The sequence below is a fragment of the Takifugu rubripes genome, chromosome 9 (assembly GCF_901000725.2).
Source record: "Takifugu rubripes chromosome 9, fTakRub1.2, whole genome shotgun sequence".
NCBI lineage: Eukaryota > Metazoa > Chordata > Actinopteri > Tetraodontiformes > Tetraodontidae > Takifugu > Takifugu rubripes.
Genome location: NC_042293.1, coordinates 6,481,852 through 6,499,773, shown reverse-complemented (window position 1 = coordinate 6,499,773; position 17,922 = coordinate 6,481,852). Strand labels below are relative to the sequence as shown.

At 44.0% G+C, this 17,922-nt stretch overlaps 3 protein-coding genes and 2 non-coding genes across 8 annotated transcripts; 4 read left to right on the top strand and 1 right to left on the bottom strand.

Annotated features, from left to right (window-relative positions):
- The first annotated feature begins 83 nt into the window (after positions 1 to 83).
- Positions 84 to 6,993, top strand: sh3gl3b (SH3-domain GRB2-like 3b). 4 transcript variants are annotated; one of them, XR_003889499.1, is made up of 9 exons: positions 84 to 274; positions 760 to 828; positions 930 to 1,002; positions 1,202 to 1,345; positions 1,422 to 1,555; positions 1,625 to 1,783; positions 1,934 to 2,037; positions 2,401 to 2,660; positions 3,008 to 3,087. XR_003889499.1 is itself a non-coding variant. In XM_029841401.1 (9 exons), exons 1-9 carry the CDS (start codon positions 155 to 157, stop codon positions 6,812 to 6,814), a joined length of 987 nt encoding a protein of 328 aa, XP_029697261.1. In that variant the 5' UTR covers positions 84 to 154; the 3' UTR covers positions 6,815 to 6,993. The 4 variants fall into 4 exon arrangements, 3 of the variants coding, with proteins under 3 accessions (XP_029697261.1, XP_011605530.1, XP_011605529.1); XM_029841401.1 differs by lacking the exon at positions 3,008 to 3,087 and adding an exon at positions 6,753 to 6,993 and having other exon boundaries at positions 2,401 to 2,522; XM_011607228.2 differs by having other exon boundaries at positions 2,401 to 2,522; positions 3,011 to 3,491.
- Positions 6,994 to 7,131: 138 nt separating this feature from the next.
- On the top strand, positions 7,132 to 10,472 carry zgc:114188 (40S ribosomal protein S17-like). Its single transcript, XM_003967296.3, has 5 exons — positions 7,132 to 7,255; positions 7,921 to 8,072; positions 8,339 to 8,444; positions 9,473 to 9,538; positions 10,351 to 10,472. The coding sequence occupies exons 1-5, from the start codon at positions 7,253 to 7,255 to the stop codon at positions 10,426 to 10,428; spliced, it is 405 nt and encodes a 134-aa protein (XP_003967345.1). The 5' UTR covers positions 7,132 to 7,252; the 3' UTR covers positions 10,429 to 10,472.
- On the top strand, positions 8,110 to 8,235 carry LOC115251155 (small nucleolar RNA SNORA71). Its single transcript, XR_003889710.1, has one exon. It is a non-coding gene; the product is annotated as a small nucleolar RNA SNORA71 (small nucleolar RNA).
- Positions 10,166 to 10,292, top strand: LOC115251154 (small nucleolar RNA SNORA71). The gene has a single exon (XR_003889709.1). It is a non-coding gene; the product is annotated as a small nucleolar RNA SNORA71 (small nucleolar RNA).
- A 392-nt stretch (positions 10,473 to 10,864) lies between the features above and the next one.
- Positions 10,865 to 12,519, bottom strand: cart2 (cocaine- and amphetamine-regulated transcript 2). Its single transcript, XM_003967297.3, has 3 exons — positions 12,272 to 12,519; positions 11,088 to 11,171; positions 10,865 to 11,005 (listed from the first exon to the last, which is right to left on the bottom strand). The coding sequence occupies exons 1-3, from the start codon at positions 12,392 to 12,394 to the stop codon at positions 10,898 to 10,900; spliced, it is 315 nt and encodes a 104-aa protein (XP_003967346.1). The 5' UTR covers positions 12,395 to 12,519; the 3' UTR covers positions 10,865 to 10,897.
- Positions 12,520 to 17,922: the final 5,403 nt, after the last annotated feature.

Genomic DNA, 17,922 nt, shown 5'->3' with positions numbered 1-17,922 from the left:
ACACCGGATACTATAATTGATTGAAGTAAAAATATTTTAAAAAAACTCAAGGGAAAATGTAGGAATTCCTCTTTTACATGTACATTGCGGTGGTTCTTGTCTCCGGGAGCGGCTCGATGCAGTCTGAGCGAGAAAGACGCTGCCTCCTAGCGGCATGGCGTCTGTCCGTGTCCGCCGTACCTCCATCGATCCTCGGGCACTGCTGTGTGTGTCCAGGCCGCCAGTGAAGATGTCTGTGTCTGGGATGAAGAAGCAACTTCACAAAGCCAATCAGGTAAGCGGGACGAAACGGTCCGAGCCGCGCTGATGTTTTGTCAAATTCAGCTAGGGATTCGAATAATTCATCCACACTTTCATCTGTACATTTAGTGCGACACAAGGCCTGTATCCATCATCCATCCGTCCATCCATCCCCTATCAGTTCATCATGCTGTGGTGGCATTTACACTGTGCACCAGTAGCGTTAATTCGTTTAGATATATTATTTGTTTTTCTGAAATGTAAGACTGCTAACATTTCTGTTGCTATCGTCTGGGTACAATAAGTAAAAAGCACAAAAATTATGCTCTGGCTGCTTCCACCTCAGCGTGCACAACAACGTGTGACTCCTGTCACGGGAGAAAAGGCTTTTCTGCAGTTGGAACTTGTTCTAGGAAATTCAGTCGTGCGCTCCCATCACAGGAGCTGTGGACTAAATTTAGTTCCCAGCTTGTTTTTTACAGAAAAGCTTCACAGGCAGCATTTTTGTGCCTCCTGCAGCTGCTGAATGAGAAGCTGATGGGAGCTGAAGGGACCAAGTTGGAAGAGGACTTCCTGAAGATGCAGAGGGTAAAAGTGATGAAAAATGTTATGAACTGTGGAGAACATTTGAATATTCACCCTCTGTCTGTCTGTCTGTCTGTCTGTCTGTCTGTCTGTCTGTCTGTCAGAGCACTGCAGTGATCCACTCATTGCTGACCGAGCTGCTGCCCAAAACTACAGAGTTTCTTCAACCAAATCCAGGTACCGATCAATGGAACCTCTCGGTTTTTAGTCCTCCTTTCTTTTTACAATGGTCCTATTCTCTGTAGCAGTGACTGGATGAACTTCAATCACTTTCATGAATGCTAAATTAATCCTTCAGGCAAAGTTAACAAAGTTTAAGAGTCCTTAAGCAACATTCTGACTGTGGAAGCAGCTGAGTGTCTTTGTGCTTTGGCAGCGGACAGAACAAAGCTGAACCTCCTCAACACAATGTCCAGAATTCGAGGACAGGGGAAGTCAGTGGGTTATCCGCAGACAGAGGGGATTCTGGGAGACTGCATGTTGCAGTACGGCCACGCGCTCGGAGCTGCTTCGGAATTTGGTACTATAGAGTGAAGACCTGAGTGTAATTAGTTGATGTTTCATGTGCTTTTCTCCTTTCTGCACTTGCGGGGCAGGTGGTGCTCTTTTGGGTATGGGGGAAACACTGCACCAGGTTGCTCAGGCACGAGATGCTCTGGGTGTGAATGTCAAATGCACCTTCATAGATCCTCTTCAGGACCTCCATGACACAGAGCTGAAGGAGATCAAGGTGAGAAGTGTTTTCCAAGTTTGGTTTCAATTCTGCTCCCTCCTCATGTTGATCCGGTTGGTTCTACAGTATCAGCTGAAGAAAGTGAACAGTCAGCGGCTGGACTTTGACTACAAGAAGCGACGAAGCGGGAAAATCCCAGCAGGAGAGCTTCAACAGGCCTGGAGAAAGTTTGTAACGTCCAAAGAGCTGGCAGAGCGGAGCATGTTTGTGCTGCTGCAGAATGACGTGAGTCACATAATGAAATCTTTGCAACCTGATCAACATGTCACCTTAACTCAAACTAAATTACTTCAAATAGAAAATATAGATAATAGGGTCAAAACTGACAGTCTGGGTTTGTCAGATTCCTCTTTAACCATCCTGGGTTCCCTGAAGGTGGATCATCTCAGGATTCTGGCAGCTCTGGTGACAGCTCTGCTCGACTTTCATCGCAGCGCCCACCACATCCTGCTTGGTCTCCATGGCAACATGCAGGCGAGGCAAGTTCACATTCAGGGAAGAGGGAAGAGTAGGAACCGTATTAAAAACATTATAAGCAATCTCAACTGTGAAGAACAAAATTATGCTTTGTTCTAATCAGATGTTTTAATTTCATTCTAAATTCACCAGATTTTATAGGCAATAATCTGCTGTTGTGGTTACCATGACAACGCCAACATTGTGGCAGAGGTTGCAGCTTAAACCAGAAATAAAATTCCTTTAATTAAAATGTGAAAAAGTTTTTCATTTTCCCTTGAAGTCTTACATTTAAATATGTGCAACATTGTTTATAATGTCGGCCTGTGAAGTGTTTCAGTGATGGCCTGCTTTTACACCCGTCATTAGCTCTTTATGGCACACAGGTTGACCGCTGCCAGTAACAAACCAGAGCGACGGTTCCGACCAGGAAAGATCAGAATCAGAAGTGAACCAAACGGCAGATGTGTGGGGTTCTTCCACCAGCCGCCTGTCACAGTTTCCTCAGGTGAGTCGTGCTCAGTTATCATTTGCTGTAAATGATGGTCTGAATACTGTCCAGTCAGGTCACCTGTTGTGCAGCGGCTGGCAGTGTTTCCACGGTCCAGCAGTCCTGCGTCAGGATACAGTGGGAATTTATTTACCGGTAGTTGAATTATCTGCTTATTGATGTCGAAATTGATATAACATAACTGAAGAGGGGATAATTATATCTGTAAGTGACTGTGAATGAAACTGATTAATTCTGACAAACTTAGACCATTTACACTTGATGGAACCTTATTTTGTTAATTAAAATAGATAAATATAAATTAACATTAAATTCACATTTTATGCTGTTCATTCGTGCTTAATTTAAATAAGTTTGGTTTGCTTGGCCTGTTTTTGTATTTGGCATAACTTGGATTTCATTAAATTTAAGCAAGTATTGATTTGAGTCCAACTCCAACTAAATTAATTTCAGTTCAGTGAGATCAATTTCCATCCTTCCAGCAGACAGCAAGCTGGTCCTGGATCAGCCCTGTTGCCGTGCGACGTACTCCTTCCACCCCAATCAGGAAGGCGAGCTGGACTTCAGTGAGGGCGACATTATTGTCCTTACCAAGCAGGTTGATGTCAACTGGTATGAGGGCACCCTGGGCAGCCAGTCTGGGTTATTCCCTGTATGCTATGTGGATGTGCTGGTGCCTCTGCCATTACCATAACAACACAAGAGCAATCTGCCTGCAATGAGAGCCGAATTCAGCAACATTTATCTTTTCCAATTTTTATGTGCACTTTATTCAAAGCAGGTCAGCAGCCATGTCTGTCTAACAGGAAACTATGGCCATAATCTGGGAACATGAAGGTTCACTGAGAACATTTAGACGTGTTTCTCTTTTAGACTTTGTCGAGCACAAAACCATTAACATTTTATCCAGCAGGCTGACAGAATGTAATATGAGAATGTCTGTTAACAAGACAGAATGTATTTAAACCAAGTATAAATCTAACAGGGATGGACTGGGTGACAGGGACTGGGAGGCTTTTTTTTCGCTGCCCTTACTGCAACAGAGGCCTAGCCAGACAATTGAATGTTTATTTGTCATAAAATGACCAAAAATACTTGAATGTATTAATGACACGTGTATTAATGACATGTAGACCCTGAATGAGAGTTGTGGCTCAGGTCTATATATTTCCAGTCGCAGATTTTATACATGATTGGCAGATTCTTCATAAATAAACTTCCATCCATCCATCCATCCATCCATCCATCCATCCATCCATCCATCCTCTACCGCTTATCCGGGGTCGGGTCGCGGGGGCAGCAGCCTAAGAAGAGAAACCCAGACTTTGCTCTCCCCAGCTACTTCTTCCAGCTCATCCGGAGGGATCCCCAGGCGTTCCCAGACCAGTCGAGAGACATAGTCTCTCCAACGTGTCCTGGGTCTTCCCGGGGGTCTCCTATCGGAGGGACATGCCCTGAACACCTCACCAGGGAGGCGTCCAGGAAGCCACCTCATCTGGCTCCTCTCAACGCAGAGGAGCAGCGGCTCTACTCCGAGCTCCTCCCGGATGGCAGCGCTTCTCACCCTATCTCTAAGGGAGAGCCCAGCCACCCTACGGAGGAAGCTCATTTCGGCCGCTTGTACCCGTGATCTTGTTCTTTCGGTCATTACCCAAAGCTCATGACCATAGGTGAGGGTAGGAACGAAGATCGACCGGTAAATTGAGAGCTTCACCTTTCGGCTCAGCTCTCTCTTCACCACAACGGACCGGTGCAGAGTCCGCATTACTGCGGACGCCGCACCGATCCACCTGTCGATCTCCTGCTCCATTCTTCCCTCACTCGTGAACAAGACCCCGAGGTATTTGAACTCCTCCACTTGGGGCAGGATCTCCTCCTTGACCCGGAGAAGGCACTCCACCTTTTTCCGGTTGAGAACCATGGCCTTGGATTTGGAGGTGCTGATTTTCATCCCAGCTGCTTCACATGCAGCGGCGAACCGATCCAGTGATAGTTGGAGGTCACGGGCCAATGACACCAACAGGACCACATCATCTGCAAAAAGCAGAGACCCGATCCTGAGGTCACCAAACCGGACCCCCTCAACACCATGACTGCACCTAGAAATTCTGTCCATAAAAATTATGAACAGAATCGGTGACAAAGGGCAGCCCTGGCGGAGACCAACCGTCACCGGAAACGAGTTTGACTTACTGCCAGCAGTGCGGACCAAACTCTTGACACCGATCATACAGGGAGCGGACGGCCTGTATTAGCGGGCCCGACACCCCATACTTTCGGAGGACCCCCCGAGGGACACGGTCGAATGCCTTCTCCAAGTCCACAAAACACATGTGGACTGGTTGGGCAAACTCCCATGCACCCTCGAAGACCCTGCTGAGGGTGTAGAGCTGGTCCACTGTTCCACGCCCAGGACAAAAACCACATTGCTCCTCCTGAATCCGAGGTTCGACTATCTGGCGGACCCTCCTCTCCAGTACCCCTGAATAGACCTTACCAGGGAGGCTGAGGAGTGTGATCCCCCTATAGTTGGAACACACCCTCTTCTTCTTAAAAAGAGGGACTACCACCCCGGTTTGCCAATCCAGCGGCACTGCCCCCGATGTCCACGCAATGTTGCAACCACGACAGCCCTACAACATCCAGAGCCTTAAGGAACTCTGGGCGGATCTCATCCACCCCCGGGGCCTTGCCACCGAGGAGTTTTTTGACTACCTCGGCAACTTCAGCCCCGGAGATATGAGAGCCTATCCCCAGGTCTCCAGGCCCTACTTCCTCACTGGAAGGCGTGTTGATGGGATTGAGGAGGTCCTCGAAGTATTCCTTCCACCGATCCACAACATCCCGAGTTGAGGTCAGCAGCACACCGTTATACACAGTGTTGACAGTGCACTGCTTCCCCTTCCTCAGACGCCTGATGGTGGTCCAGAACCTTTTCGAGGCCGTCCGAAAGTCGTTCTCCATGGCCTCACCGAACTCTTCCCATGCCCGGGTCTTTGCCTCAGCAACAGCCGTAGCTGCATTCCGCTTGGCCTGCCGGTAGCTATCTGCTGCCTCAGGAGTCCCACAGGCCAGTAAGGCCCGATACGACTCCTTCTTCAGCCTGACGGCATCCCTCACGGGCATTGCCGCCACGACAGGCACCAACCACTTTGCGGCCACAGCACCGGTCAGCCGCCTCAACAATGGAGGCACGGAACATGGTCCACTCGGACTCAATGTCCCCCGCCTCCCCCGGGACATGGTCAAAGCTCTCCTGGAGGTGTGAGTTGAAGCTCCTCCTGACAGGAGACTCTGCCAGGCTTTCCCAGCAGACCCTCACAACACATTTGGGCTGGGTCTGTCCGGCATCCTTCCCCACCATCGGAGCCAACTCACCACCAGGTGGTGATCAGTTGACAGCTCCGCCCCTCTCTTCACCCGATTGTCCAGAACATGCAGCCGCAAATCCGATGACACGACCACAAAGTCGATCATCGATCTGCGGCCTAAGGTGTCCTGGTGTCAAGTGCACATGTGGACGCCTTTATGCATGAACAAGGTGTTTTTTATGGACAATCTGAGACGAGCACAGAAGTCCAATAACAAAACACCACTCAGGTTCAGATCAGGGGGGCCATTCTTCCCAATCACACCTCTCCAGGTCACACTGTCATTGCCAACGTGAGCATTGAAGTCACCCAGGAAGACGAGGGAGCCCCCAGAAGGAGCACGCTCCCGCACTCCCTCTAAGGACTCCAAAAAGGGTGGATACGCTGAACTGCTGTTTGGGCCATAGGCACAAACAACAGTCAGGATCCGTCCCCCCACCCGAAGGCGAAGGGAGGCTACCCTCTCATCCACCGGGGTAAACTCCAATATACAGGCACTGAGCTGGGGAGCAACGAGAATTGCCACCCCTGCCCGTCGCAAATAAACTTCATAAATAAATTAGGTTTTGTTGTGTACGGCGATATAATTGGGATAAGAGTAGAATTTATAGCTGAATCTTTAAAGTGAATTATCGAGATATAATGTTAGATATAGTTTATAATATTGCGATGCTGCATAACAACTGAATTTTGTTTTTAGTATTTGAATGTTTTAATAGCAAATTAATTAATTACTAGCAGTTTTAGGTAATAGTTAAAGTGAGCAGTGAGCTTCTTATTATGTTTGAAAAATTACCATAGTCATTTCAATTTTTTTATCATAGAAGAATAAATTATTTTTACTTTTATGTCATAGGACTCAACAGACAGCAGAAGACATTTTTTATAATATTTTCTCTCTGGCTAACAGAGTCTTAGTAAAGATGTATCTGATGTATTATGAAAATTTAAAGTCATTTAGTTTTTTAAGGAACTTAAAAGATGTTTGTATGTAATAAGTTTTAAAGATAATTTAGTCAAACTTATGTCAGGCAAGTAAACTTTTGTTGTACCAAAAAAAAAAATTGCAATAAATCCTTTTGTGATGACTGTTTGCTGATCATATTGTGCTTTTCTTTCCACTGAGAAATTTAAGAATTAAATAAGTTATATTACTCATAACCAATTTTAGCAGAAATCCCTACTCCATAGTAGGGATTTCTATACTATTTCTATACATAGATTTATTGCTGCACTTCAGGTTTCCGTACGCCAGAGTGCGCAGTAGCACTGTATAGTTTTTGTTCTAGAGTTCCGGCAGTGGCTTTAAACTTCCGCCGGAAGTATGCTTGTCCTCTTCTACCAGGCCGATCCAACATGGTGGGTATATTTTTCATGTTGATTTCGTTTATCTAATGCAATCCGCATCATTAAACGTTTAATTGGTAACCACGCTGCCGCTTACAGGCACCAGGCCATTTTAAACAGCTAACATTCGTAATATTAATAGTTGATGATACCTAAGGAGCGTTTTATTTATCGTTATCCTGGGAAGAATTGGAGCTAGCCGAGGAAGCGGTGCTTAGTTTCTTGCGGACTGAAGGAACCACTTTTCTTATCTGCGATTTACTGGCATTATAGGATGAGACTGACAAAACGTCTCCACTGTGCCGTATATGTATCCAAAGCTGAACCTGGTTTAGAATGACCCAGTCTCCCTAGCTGGCATTTATAACTACGCCGGTTAGCTTCTTTAACGCTGCTAGCAAGACACCGAGGGGAGCAATTTACTAAGCAGAAGGCTGCTACAGTTACTCTACATATCTTGCCGCACTGTGGTCGACGGGGACGATATTGCTGAAACCTTTGCTTTTAAAATATTGGAACTGTTTGATGTTGAATTGGTTATGTTTTTGGCTTGTATTATCCACAGTCTTTTTTCAGCATCACTGTAGGTGTGCTTGTAGTGACACATGGCTAGAATGTAACTCCTTAGTAATCATATTGTTCCTCCAATACTGAAGTGTTCTAATAACTTTCAACAGGGACGAGTCAGGACCAAGACGGTGAAGAAGGCCGCTAGGGTCATCATTGAGAAATATTACACCCGGCTGGGCAGCGACTTTCACACTAACAAGAGAGTGTGTGAGGAGATCGCCATCATCCCCAGCAAGAAGCTTCGCAACAAGATCGCCGGGTGAGTTTGCTGCCCACATATCCTAAACTGAATCCTATCCTGTATCGAAAGTGATCATGGAATCCTTGTAGCCAGATCATTGATAGTACAGGAAGAAAACATGAGAGCCTTTCCCGTGTTTGGGGGACTATTTGTGCCCATCAAACCCTGGCGCTTTCATACACCTGTCAGCATTACGTAATCATTCGAACTAATCTTCCATTCTTCTTGCATAATGAATATTAAAGTAAAGGACCGTTTTTTTCCTCCCATCGTGTCTGCTGCAGGTATGTGACACATTTGATGAAGAGGATCCAGAGGGGTCCAGTCAGAGGAATCTCCATCAAACTGCAGGAAGAGGAGCGTGAGAGGAGGGACAATTACGTGCCAGAGGTCAGTTACTCTTCTGGGCAGCTTAAGTTATTGGAACAAACGCAATTTCAACTGAGTACAGTCCTGATCTGGAATAATTTGAAAGTAACAGAATAATTCTTCCAATATAAATTTAATGTATTGGGCTGCCTAAAGCTAACAGGGAGTTACTGCATTGGTACCATGTTGACATCCTGGTCCTGCAGCACGAATGTTGTCGTGCACTTTTTGGCCTGTGAGCTCAACATGGGTAACACCAGTTCCTGCTGTTGGCTACAGTACTTGTGGTTTTCTGCTGCTTTAATTTTTTGCTTGTTTTAAGGTATTTAGCCTTTCAAGTTGCACGGATGATTTAGTTAGACCTAAGGCATGAAGTTATTTGCTAGCTAATATCGGGTCTAACTTGCACTCTAACTTAAAAGGATGCAAAATGTATAATTATCCACCGTTCTTGCTGCGGTTTCACTCCTGTATCGAAAGTGATCATGATGTTGTTGCCAGGTCAATGATATAGTACAGGAAAAATAATTTGTGAGCCATTCCTGCGTTTAAAAGATTGTCTGTTCTCTTGGATTCTGATGCTCTGACAAGAGAATGTCATTGAATGTTGGAGAAGACAGACTTGTGTAATTAAATGTTTGTGTTGAGAGCACTTGGACATGTCCATGGATGTTGGCTATCATTGACAGTTTTTGCTTGTTCTGTGGGAGGCAGCACAATCTTGTACCATGCCTCTTTTTCTAATGTTAAGGTACCCAAAACAGACTGCAGTCAGTTTGTTTTAAACTGGAAACACATGATGGGAGAAAATGGTAATATTGTCAAAGTATTCCAGGATACGTGATGCTGCAAAAATAGTGCTTTTACATATAAATGTGATTGTATGTCTCATATCTGTGTTATTTACATGTTCTGTAATATCTTCAGTTTTAAGATGTAATAAGATACATTTAAGCTTTTCTTTCTTAAAATAGTTTACAGTTTAAAGTGGTTCAATGTGGTTGAAACAGTCTAAAGACAAGTGTGTTCTCTTTACTGCACCTGTGCAGGTCTCTGCTCTGGACCAGGAACTCATCGAGGTTGATCCTGACACCAAGGAGATGCTGAAGCTGCTGGTAAGTTTAGGCTCCATCGTGCAGGCTGTATATTGGAAAGTGCTATGGAGATCATGGATTTTCAATAAATAAAACCTACTAGCTAATTATTTACAAGATGGATGATTGGACACATTTGGATTCAGGTATTTCTACACTTTCACCTCATGGGTTCTTTAAACCTTTTAGAATTCTGACTTAATCAAAGAACTTCCAAACCAAGATTACCTTTACTGCAGCTATTCAAAATGTATTTTATTTAAGGACATTTTACAAAAGAAATCAATGCACAAAAAACTCAGGAATTACACAATATAACTTTAAACAATTGAAGGTACAGTGGCAGTGTTGAAGTGATGTCTGAGTTCTAATTAGTAGCTTAACCGATTGCTTGTCATCAACCTTATTTCCTGTTTGGTTTTGAAGCTCTGAATCTGTCCTGCTGTGGATTAGAAGCTCCTTTAGCTGTTATTAGCTTGTATATTTTATTAGACGTGGACTTAACAGGCACCTGAGGTTAATGAATAACTTAAATGACTGTCCTCTGCACAAGACCCTTCCTTAGATGTGTCTTCAATACATAAACATGTCTGTAGGAGAGTTCAGTAGTCGCAGGTTAATGTAGAAGATATTGGTGCTCCACACCCATCCTGTATCGAAAGTGATCATGGCGTGCTTGTGGCCAGGTCATTGATAGTACAGGAAGAATAACGTGAGAGCCTTTCCCGTGTTTGTTGGAGCTTGCGTTCCTCTCAGACCCTGATGCTCTCTCACATTCTTCCATTCTAGAACCTTCTTGTGTGGAGAGCTCAGACCTTTTTTTTGTGTTGCAGGACTTCGGCAGTCTGTCCAACCTGCAGGTCACTCAACCCACCGTCGGCATGAACTTCAGGACACCCAGAGGAGTCTAGACGTCTGTCACATTTTCTTCCAAATAAAATCTTTTGGGACAAAACTCTGTGTAGAACTGTTTTGTTTATATTTCCAAGTCTTAAATTATGGGTTTAATTATAACACTCCGCAAATTCAAAGTCCCAGGGTTAAATGGATTTATTGAGCCAGGTGATTTGATGTTTGGCTTGCACCAGTTGAAGTAACAGTTGGGGGGACATCTGTTGACTTATTACTCAGTTTTGGTCGTTAATGGCAAAGGATTTACCAGCACAAGTCAGCTGAAGTCTTGTGACACTATAAATTATCTAATTGTTTAGACAATAAGTGAAGGTAGTTACATTTTAACATTGTTTTACACTGAACATGACTTTTTAGCTTGTAGTGATTCAGAGTATTTCAGTCACAGCTGAAAGAAGTAAATCATTTAGATTCCCACAAATCAGGCTCTTTAAAAGCCGTCTTTGGGAATCAAACCAATGTTGTGGCTCATAAGCACTTAAGCAGGATGACGTTGCAGAAGGCCCCTCGAGGACAGTCGCACATTTTTCCAATGCGAGAACCTTTCCTGATGGCACAATGTTCTCCGAGGTCACACTGGAGGCATCACACAGGGGGCGCATGGTTACAAACAGGAAGTGTGCAGGTACATAAGTGTGTTTATGAAAGAGGGACTCACAGAGGGAACCTGCCCATACTTCTTCTCCCAAGGATTTATCCTCTTGGTCTGCAGCCTCTCCAGCACTTCATGCAGTGCACCGAGCTAAACCCACACACACAAACGCACACTCACATAAGTACTTTGAAGGAAAATAAGACTGAGCCTCATCTTTAATGCTGAGCTGAAATCATCAAAACTATAACACACGTTTTTAGCACCTTAAGAACATGGAGTCGACCCATTTCTCTTTCAGTCAAATGCAGAGGAGCTGATAGGCTTTTATCTTCTGTCGTCTAGGTTACGGTAAGGTTTTTCTCTGCCCTTCCAACAAGGACAATCTCTAAACTACAGTTACCGGTACTACAAAAACACCTGTTATATTACACTGGTTCCACATGAGTTCCAGGATCGATTTTAAGGTTCTCTTATTGGTTTTTAAATGTGTGTTGTGGGTCTCAAATCATATTTATCAAACCTGATTCACTGTCTCAAACCTCGCGGATCCTGCGGTCCTCTGGCCAGAAGCTCAGGGTCATCTTCAAAAAACAACTTATGACTCATCTTTTTACTTTAACGATTTACATTTACTCTGTTGTTGCTTGGAATCAATTTGAATTTTTTTGTTTACTCTGATTGATGTAAAATTTAAACTCGAATTTCGGTTTCTTTAAAGCCTTTCTAACTGTACAAAATGAAAAAGAGTGATGTGTATTTAGTACTTTATCTGTATTCTAATTATTGAAGTAATCATTATTTAATGTTACATGAGTCATTATAATTTCAACACATGCATCTGGAGCCATTTACATTTAAGATTAAGATTTTTTTTAGACCGAAGACGTCGTAAGTTCTCTTTACAACATGAATCTCCTGTTGAACGTACATTTAATGTCATGCTGTTTTATAATAAACTGTTGAATGGTAAATAAATAAATAAAAACCATCTATATGAATAAAGCAACCGATTTAGCTTTAAAACACATCTAATTATAATTCCATAATATTGCAAAAATTGCAATTACAAAAATATTTTAAGCGACGTTGTTTAGCCCTTAGAGATAAGTCATCGTGCACGGACAAAGTCGTGGTAAAATAAACTCGGGGCGCAGAAAGTAGGGAAAAAAAGAAGGAATAAAAGTGATTTATCTACAGTTACATCTACTGTAAATGGTTAGAGTTGTAGTTGCAGTCTATTTACCCACCAGTCTGTTGGAGCTGGAGTAAGTGTAGTCTTGGGCGGCTCTCTCGTCCCTCTCGGCTTCCGTCCTCCACGCCGGGCAGAGCGCGGACAGCAGCGCCGCGCACACAACAGCTCGTGCCCACATGTCGCCAGGGAAACGGAAGAGCCAGTTACAGATGGAGCGCACGCTCTTCCTTCTCCTGTGTTGCAGGTGTCAGTGATGCGCTGCTGCCGCGTGCACCAAAGTTTGGAGCAGAAAAGTGCCTCGCCCCTGCGACGTCACGTCAGATTAACTTTATTTCTACAAATCCGTAAAAGGATATGTATATTTCACATCTGAGAGAAATGATTACGCAACAACAAATGAACATGAACGTATTTTTCACACCTTGACTGATTTAGCCATTTTCAGATTTCAAATCTACTGTCAGTGACTTGCACTCAGAGCGGCAGTTTTGTGGCGACTCTTTTCTCTGGACTTCAACTTGCTTTGGTAAAAGCCACCGAGGGTCAAAGACAACGAGATGCTTCTACAGATGTTTGTCTCAATATCTACTAGCTTAGTTACAGCTAGCGGTCCCCCGGCAGCAGCCGGCTAGCCAGGGCGGCTGGGTGACGGTTCGTAGGAAGCGTAGCCCAAACCAAAGGCCCCCGTTGCCACCACCCGCTTCCTGTGGCTAATCGTTTTTCCCCACTCGGCGACACACCCACTGAGAAACCGACCCTGGTAACTGGCAACTCTGTTTTGCGCTACGTGAAGCCGACTCCAGCGACCATTGTTAAGTGCATTCCGGGGGCCAGAGCGGGCGACATAGAAGCCAATCTAAAGCTGCTGGCGAGAAGTAAACGTAAATTTGGTAAAATTATTATTCACGTCGGAGCAAACGACACCCGGCTTCGTCAGTCGGAGGTCACCAAAATGAACATAAAGTCGGTGTGCAACTACGCAAAAACGATGTCGGACTCTGGAGCATTCTCTGGTCCCCTCCCCAATCTGGCCAGCGATGAAATGTTTAGCCGCATGTTGTCACGGTGGTGCCCCGAAAACCAGGTGGCCTTTGTAGACAATTGGAGCACTTTTTGGGGAAAACTTGGTCTGATTAGGAGAGACGGTGTCCATCCCACATGGGATGGTGGCTCTCTCAGTTCTAGTAACTTGGCTAATTTTATTAGACCCAAAGTGACCTGACAATCCAGGGTCCAGACCAGGATGCAGAGTTGTAGTCTTACACACCTCTCTGCTGCTTCCATAGAACCCTCATCCACCAACAATAACATATTTAACACTATAGAGGTAGTCTCTGTTCCACGGTTAAAAGTTCACCAAGCACAGAGCAGGGGAGTGTCAATCACCATAATCTTATTAAAATTAATACCAAAGCACAAGTTGGAGAAACTAATATCACAATTAAGTGTGGACTGTTAAATATTAGATCTCTTTTGTGTAAATCCCTGTTAGTGCACGACCTGATAGCGGATCATCACATTGATTTATTTTGTCTTACTGAGACCTGGCTTCAGGAGGAGGAGTATGTTAGCTTAAATTAATCTACTCCTCCTACCCATCTTAATTATCATATTCCTCGTGTTACTGGTCGAGGAGGCGGTGTCGCAGCAATCTATCACTCCAAGTTATTAATTAATCCTAGACCAAAACATGGCTCCAGTTCATTTGAAGCCTGACTCTTGGCATCACCCATCTGAACCGGAAGACAGTAAAGCCACTTTTGTTTGTAGTTGTATATCGGCCCCCTGCTGGGCCACATTCGGAGTTCCTTTCTGAGCTCTCTGATTTCTTATCTGACTTGGTCCTTAGAACAGACAAAGTCATTATCATTGGAGACTTTAACATACATGTAGACGTTGTAAATGACAGCTTTAGAAATGGCTTCATTTCATTACTCGAGTCAGTTGGTTTCCTCCAGCAGATAAACCAACCAACTCATAGCTTCAACCACACCCTAGATCTAGTTCTGACTTATGGTGTTGAGGTAGAACATGTGTCAGTGTTCCCTCAGAACCCACTCCTGTCAGATCATTCTTTGATCACTTTTACATTTATGATTAAGGATTCTTCTATCCTCAGAACACAGTCTTACTATAGCAGATGTCTTTCAGATAATGCTGTAGCTAAGTTTAAGGAAGTGATCCCTGTGCTAATCCCAGGACCACTGTGTGTTTCCCCAGGGATCAGTCATTATAATCTTAGCCCTGCTGAGGTTGACTCTATTGCTGAAGGTGCGGCAACCTCACTGAGAATCACGCTTGATTCTGTTGCCCCCCTGAAAAAGAAAATAGTAAATCAGAGGAGGTGTGCCCCTTGGTATAATTCACATATCAGGACCCTCAAGCAGAAAGAGCACAGACTAGAAAGGAAGTGGCATTCTTGTAAAATAGATAGCTATCATGCAGCCTGGAAAGACTGTCTATTAGTTTACAAAAACGCCCTCTGTAAGGCAGACAGCTTATTTTTCTTCTTTAATTGAGGAAAATAAGAACAACCCCAGGTTTCTTTTCAGCACTGTGGCCAAATTAACCAAGAGTCACAGTGTTTTAGACCCATGTATCTCTTCTTCCCTTAGTGGTGAAGACTTCATGAGCTTCTTCACTGATAAAGTTCTAGCTATCAGAGAAAAAGCTAACCAGGCCATCCCAACAACTGGACCATCACCAGATGTGCTGACTGTGGGAACATACAGGTTCTCCAACTCCTTCAGCCCTATATATTTTTCTGAGGCATCATCGCTAATTCAGAAATCCAAGACCGCCACGTGTCTTTTAGATCCCATCCCAACACACCTGTTCAAGGATGTTTTACCATTGATAGGCAGCTCTATCCTGGACCAGATCAATTGTTCTTTAGTGGCAGGTTATGTACCCCGGTCCTACAAGGTGGCAGTGATTAAGCCCTTGCTTAAAAAACCATCACTGGATCCTGATGTCTTAGCAAATTATAGGCCGATATCCAACCTTCCTTTTAACTCTAAAATTCTTGAGAAGGTGGTGGTGACTCAGTTACTGCAGCACTTGCAGAGAAACAGCCTGTTTGAGATGTTTCAGTCAGGCTTTAGAGCTCATCACAGTACAAAAATAGCACTTCTTAAAGTTACTAATGATCTTCTTATAGCTTCAGATCATGGACTGGTCTCTATGCTGGTTCTGCCGGACCTCAGTGCTGCTTTTGATACAGTTGATCACAGCATCCTGTTACAGAGACTGGAACATGTGATTGGGATTAAAGGGACAGCACTGGTTTAGATCATATTTATCTGATAGATACCAGTTTGCTCATGTCCATGGGGTTCCCTCCTCATACAGTAGGGTTAGCTATGGAGTTCCTCAAGGTTCTGTACCAATCCTCTTCACCTTGTACATGCTTCCCTTAGGGAACATTATTCGGCAGCATGGGATAAATTTTCATTGTTATGCTGATGACACTCAGCTTTATTTATCCATGAAACCAGAGGAGACAGAGAAGTTAGTGAAGCTTTAGACCTGTCTTAAAGACATAAAGTCCTGGATGTCTTCAAATTTCCTCCTCCTTAACTCAGGAAAAACTGAGGTCATGGTGTTTGGTCCTGAACCTCTCAGGGATAGATTAGATCACATGATCACTCAAGATGGTATCTCATTAAAATCTAGTCTCTCTGTGAGGAATCTAGGAGTAACTTTTGACCAAAACCTCTCCTTCAACTCACACATTAAATTAGTCTCTAGAAGTGCCTTTTTTCACTTGAGGAACATCACAAAGATCAGGAAACTACTGACGCGGCATGATGCTGAAAAGTTAGTCCATGCATTTGTTACTTCCAGGCTGGACTATTGTAATTCTTTCTTATCAGGGTGTTCAAACAACTCCTTAAGAAGCGTCCAGCTGATCCAAAATGCTGCAGCCAGAGTTCTGACAGGTATTGACAAAAGAGATCACATAACTCCTGTACTGGCATCTCTTCATTGGCTGCCCATTAAATTTAGAATATTTTTTAAAACCCTTCTTTTGACCTACATGGTCCTCAGAGGCCTAGCTCCATCCTACCTGGAGGAGCTAGTGACACCTCACCAGCCCAATAGACCGCTCCGCTCTCAGAATGCTGGTCTACTTGTGGTTCCCAGAGTCTTTGGGAGTAGAATGGGGGGCCGAGCATTTAGCTATTGTTACTAATTCTATAGTTCCAGTTACTATCATAGACAGACAAATGATCATACTTAGTCTAATCATTAGGTTAACATCTTAGCTATGCCGTTATAGGCCAAGGCTGCCGGGGCCCAGAAACATGATCACCTGACAGGCCTCTGTCACCCGACAGGGTCGTGGTTTCCTCTCCTCTCCTCTCCTCTCCTCTCCTCTCCTCTCCTCTCCTCTCCTCTCCTCTCCTCTCCTCTCCTCTCCTCTCCTCTCCATTCTATCCTCTACCTGTCTCCCCCCCTCTCCTCTCTACCCAGCCGGCCATAAGCAGGAGGCTCCCCCTACATGAGCCTGGTCCTGCTCAAGGTTTCTTCCTGTTAAGGGGGAGTTTTTCCTTGCCACTGTTGCTTGTCTGGGGTTAGGCCCTGGGATTCTGGAAAGCGCCTTGAAACAATTTTGATTGTAAGAGACGCTATATAAATATTGATTGATTGATTGATTGATTGATTGATTGATTGATTGATTGATTGAAATCTAAAAGTCTAGAGGGAAAAACAAACAAAAGATTTGAAAAGAACATTTTGAAATAGTAAATATGATATAACATGATGCAGAAGCTTTTAGGGCTTCATAGTTTCATGATGTGTTTTAGGGTCCATGCAAAAATGAAACACATTTTTATAAACAGTGTGAATTCTGTGAATTATCACAAGACTACTGACTCCACAGCTCACATGGCCACTAATGATAATTATGACTTTTGGTTCTTATGTAACGTCGCTAATAACATGATGTGTGTATGTGTGTGTGTGTGTGTGTGTGTGGTGGGCAGTGGGGGGGGGGGGGTTCTCTTCTCTCCCAGAACTTTTGGAAAGTTGACCATTCTGAAGTCCTTTGTGACAACAGATTATTGATGATTTTATGAAACTGTGATCAGCATGGAGCACACAGCATGTAAATCCTGCTGTAATCTGGGAGGCATTACTGTGGGAATAAGAGCTTTGTGTCAGTGCAAAGCTTCTGCTGAGTACACACAGGCAGCAAGGAGGCTGCAGCAGTACTGCAGCTCCAAAAGTTAGCTAAGAGGTTTATAACCCTTGTTGTGCACAGCCTCGGGGTAAGATTTGATCTGTCTGTGGCATCAAAAATGTCCTCATAAGAGCCCCCTTCCCAGAGCTGTCCTCCCAATTCTTCTGACACATCCATATTACATCAGAGTGACACTAAACATGTTAAAAGAGATGAGAGGGCAAGGCCACCGGTCATGGCATTTTACCAGTTTTGACTAAAACAACAATAACAAGCAAAACTACAAATGGATTTTCAGTAAAAAAAAAAAAAAAATCAGTTCAAAGTAGTCTTAATAGACTAAAAAGAGCATTAAATGACAGACTACATTGAATAATGGAGCCTTAATAAGGATTTTGTGACCACAAAGAGCAAACATGCATCATAAAATCAACAACTGTTAAAGGGGAGTTTTTCCTTGCCACTGTTCCTTGTCTGGGGTTAGGCCCTGGGATTCTGGAAAGCGCCTTGAAACAATT

Bases quoted from the DNA above. Each gene is read 5' to 3' on its own strand.
- sh3gl3b (XM_011607227.2), top strand. From the start codon at position 155: ATGGCGTCTGTCCGTGTCCGCCGTACCTCCATCGATCCTCGGGCACTG. The intron at 1,556-1,624 runs GTGAGAAGTGTT...TTGGTTCTACAG, and splicing joins CAGAGCTGAAGGAGATCAAG to TATCAGCTGAAGAAAGTGAA. The intron at 1,784-1,933 runs GTGAGTCACATA...GGTTCCCTGAAG, and splicing joins TTGTGCTGCTGCAGAATGAC to GTGGATCATCTCAGGATTCT.
- zgc:114188 (XM_003967296.3), top strand. The intron at 8,073-8,338 runs GTGAGTTTGCTG...TGTCTGCTGCAG, and splicing joins CTTCGCAACAAGATCGCCGG to GTATGTGACACATTTGATGA. The intron at 9,539-10,350 runs GTAAGTTTAGGC...TTTGTGTTGCAG, and splicing joins AGGAGATGCTGAAGCTGCTG to GACTTCGGCAGTCTGTCCAA.
- cart2 (XM_003967297.3), bottom strand. From the start codon at position 12,394: ATGTGGGCACGAGCTGTTGTGTGCGCGGCGCTGCTGTCCGCGCTCTGC. The intron at 11,172-12,271 runs GTGGGTAAATAG...GTGTGGGTTTAG, and splicing joins ACTCCAGCTCCAACAGACTG to CTCGGTGCACTGCATGAAGT. The intron at 11,006-11,087 runs GTGAGTCCCTCT...TGATGCCTCCAG, and splicing joins AGTATGGGCAGGTTCCCTCT to TGTGACCTCGGAGAACATTG.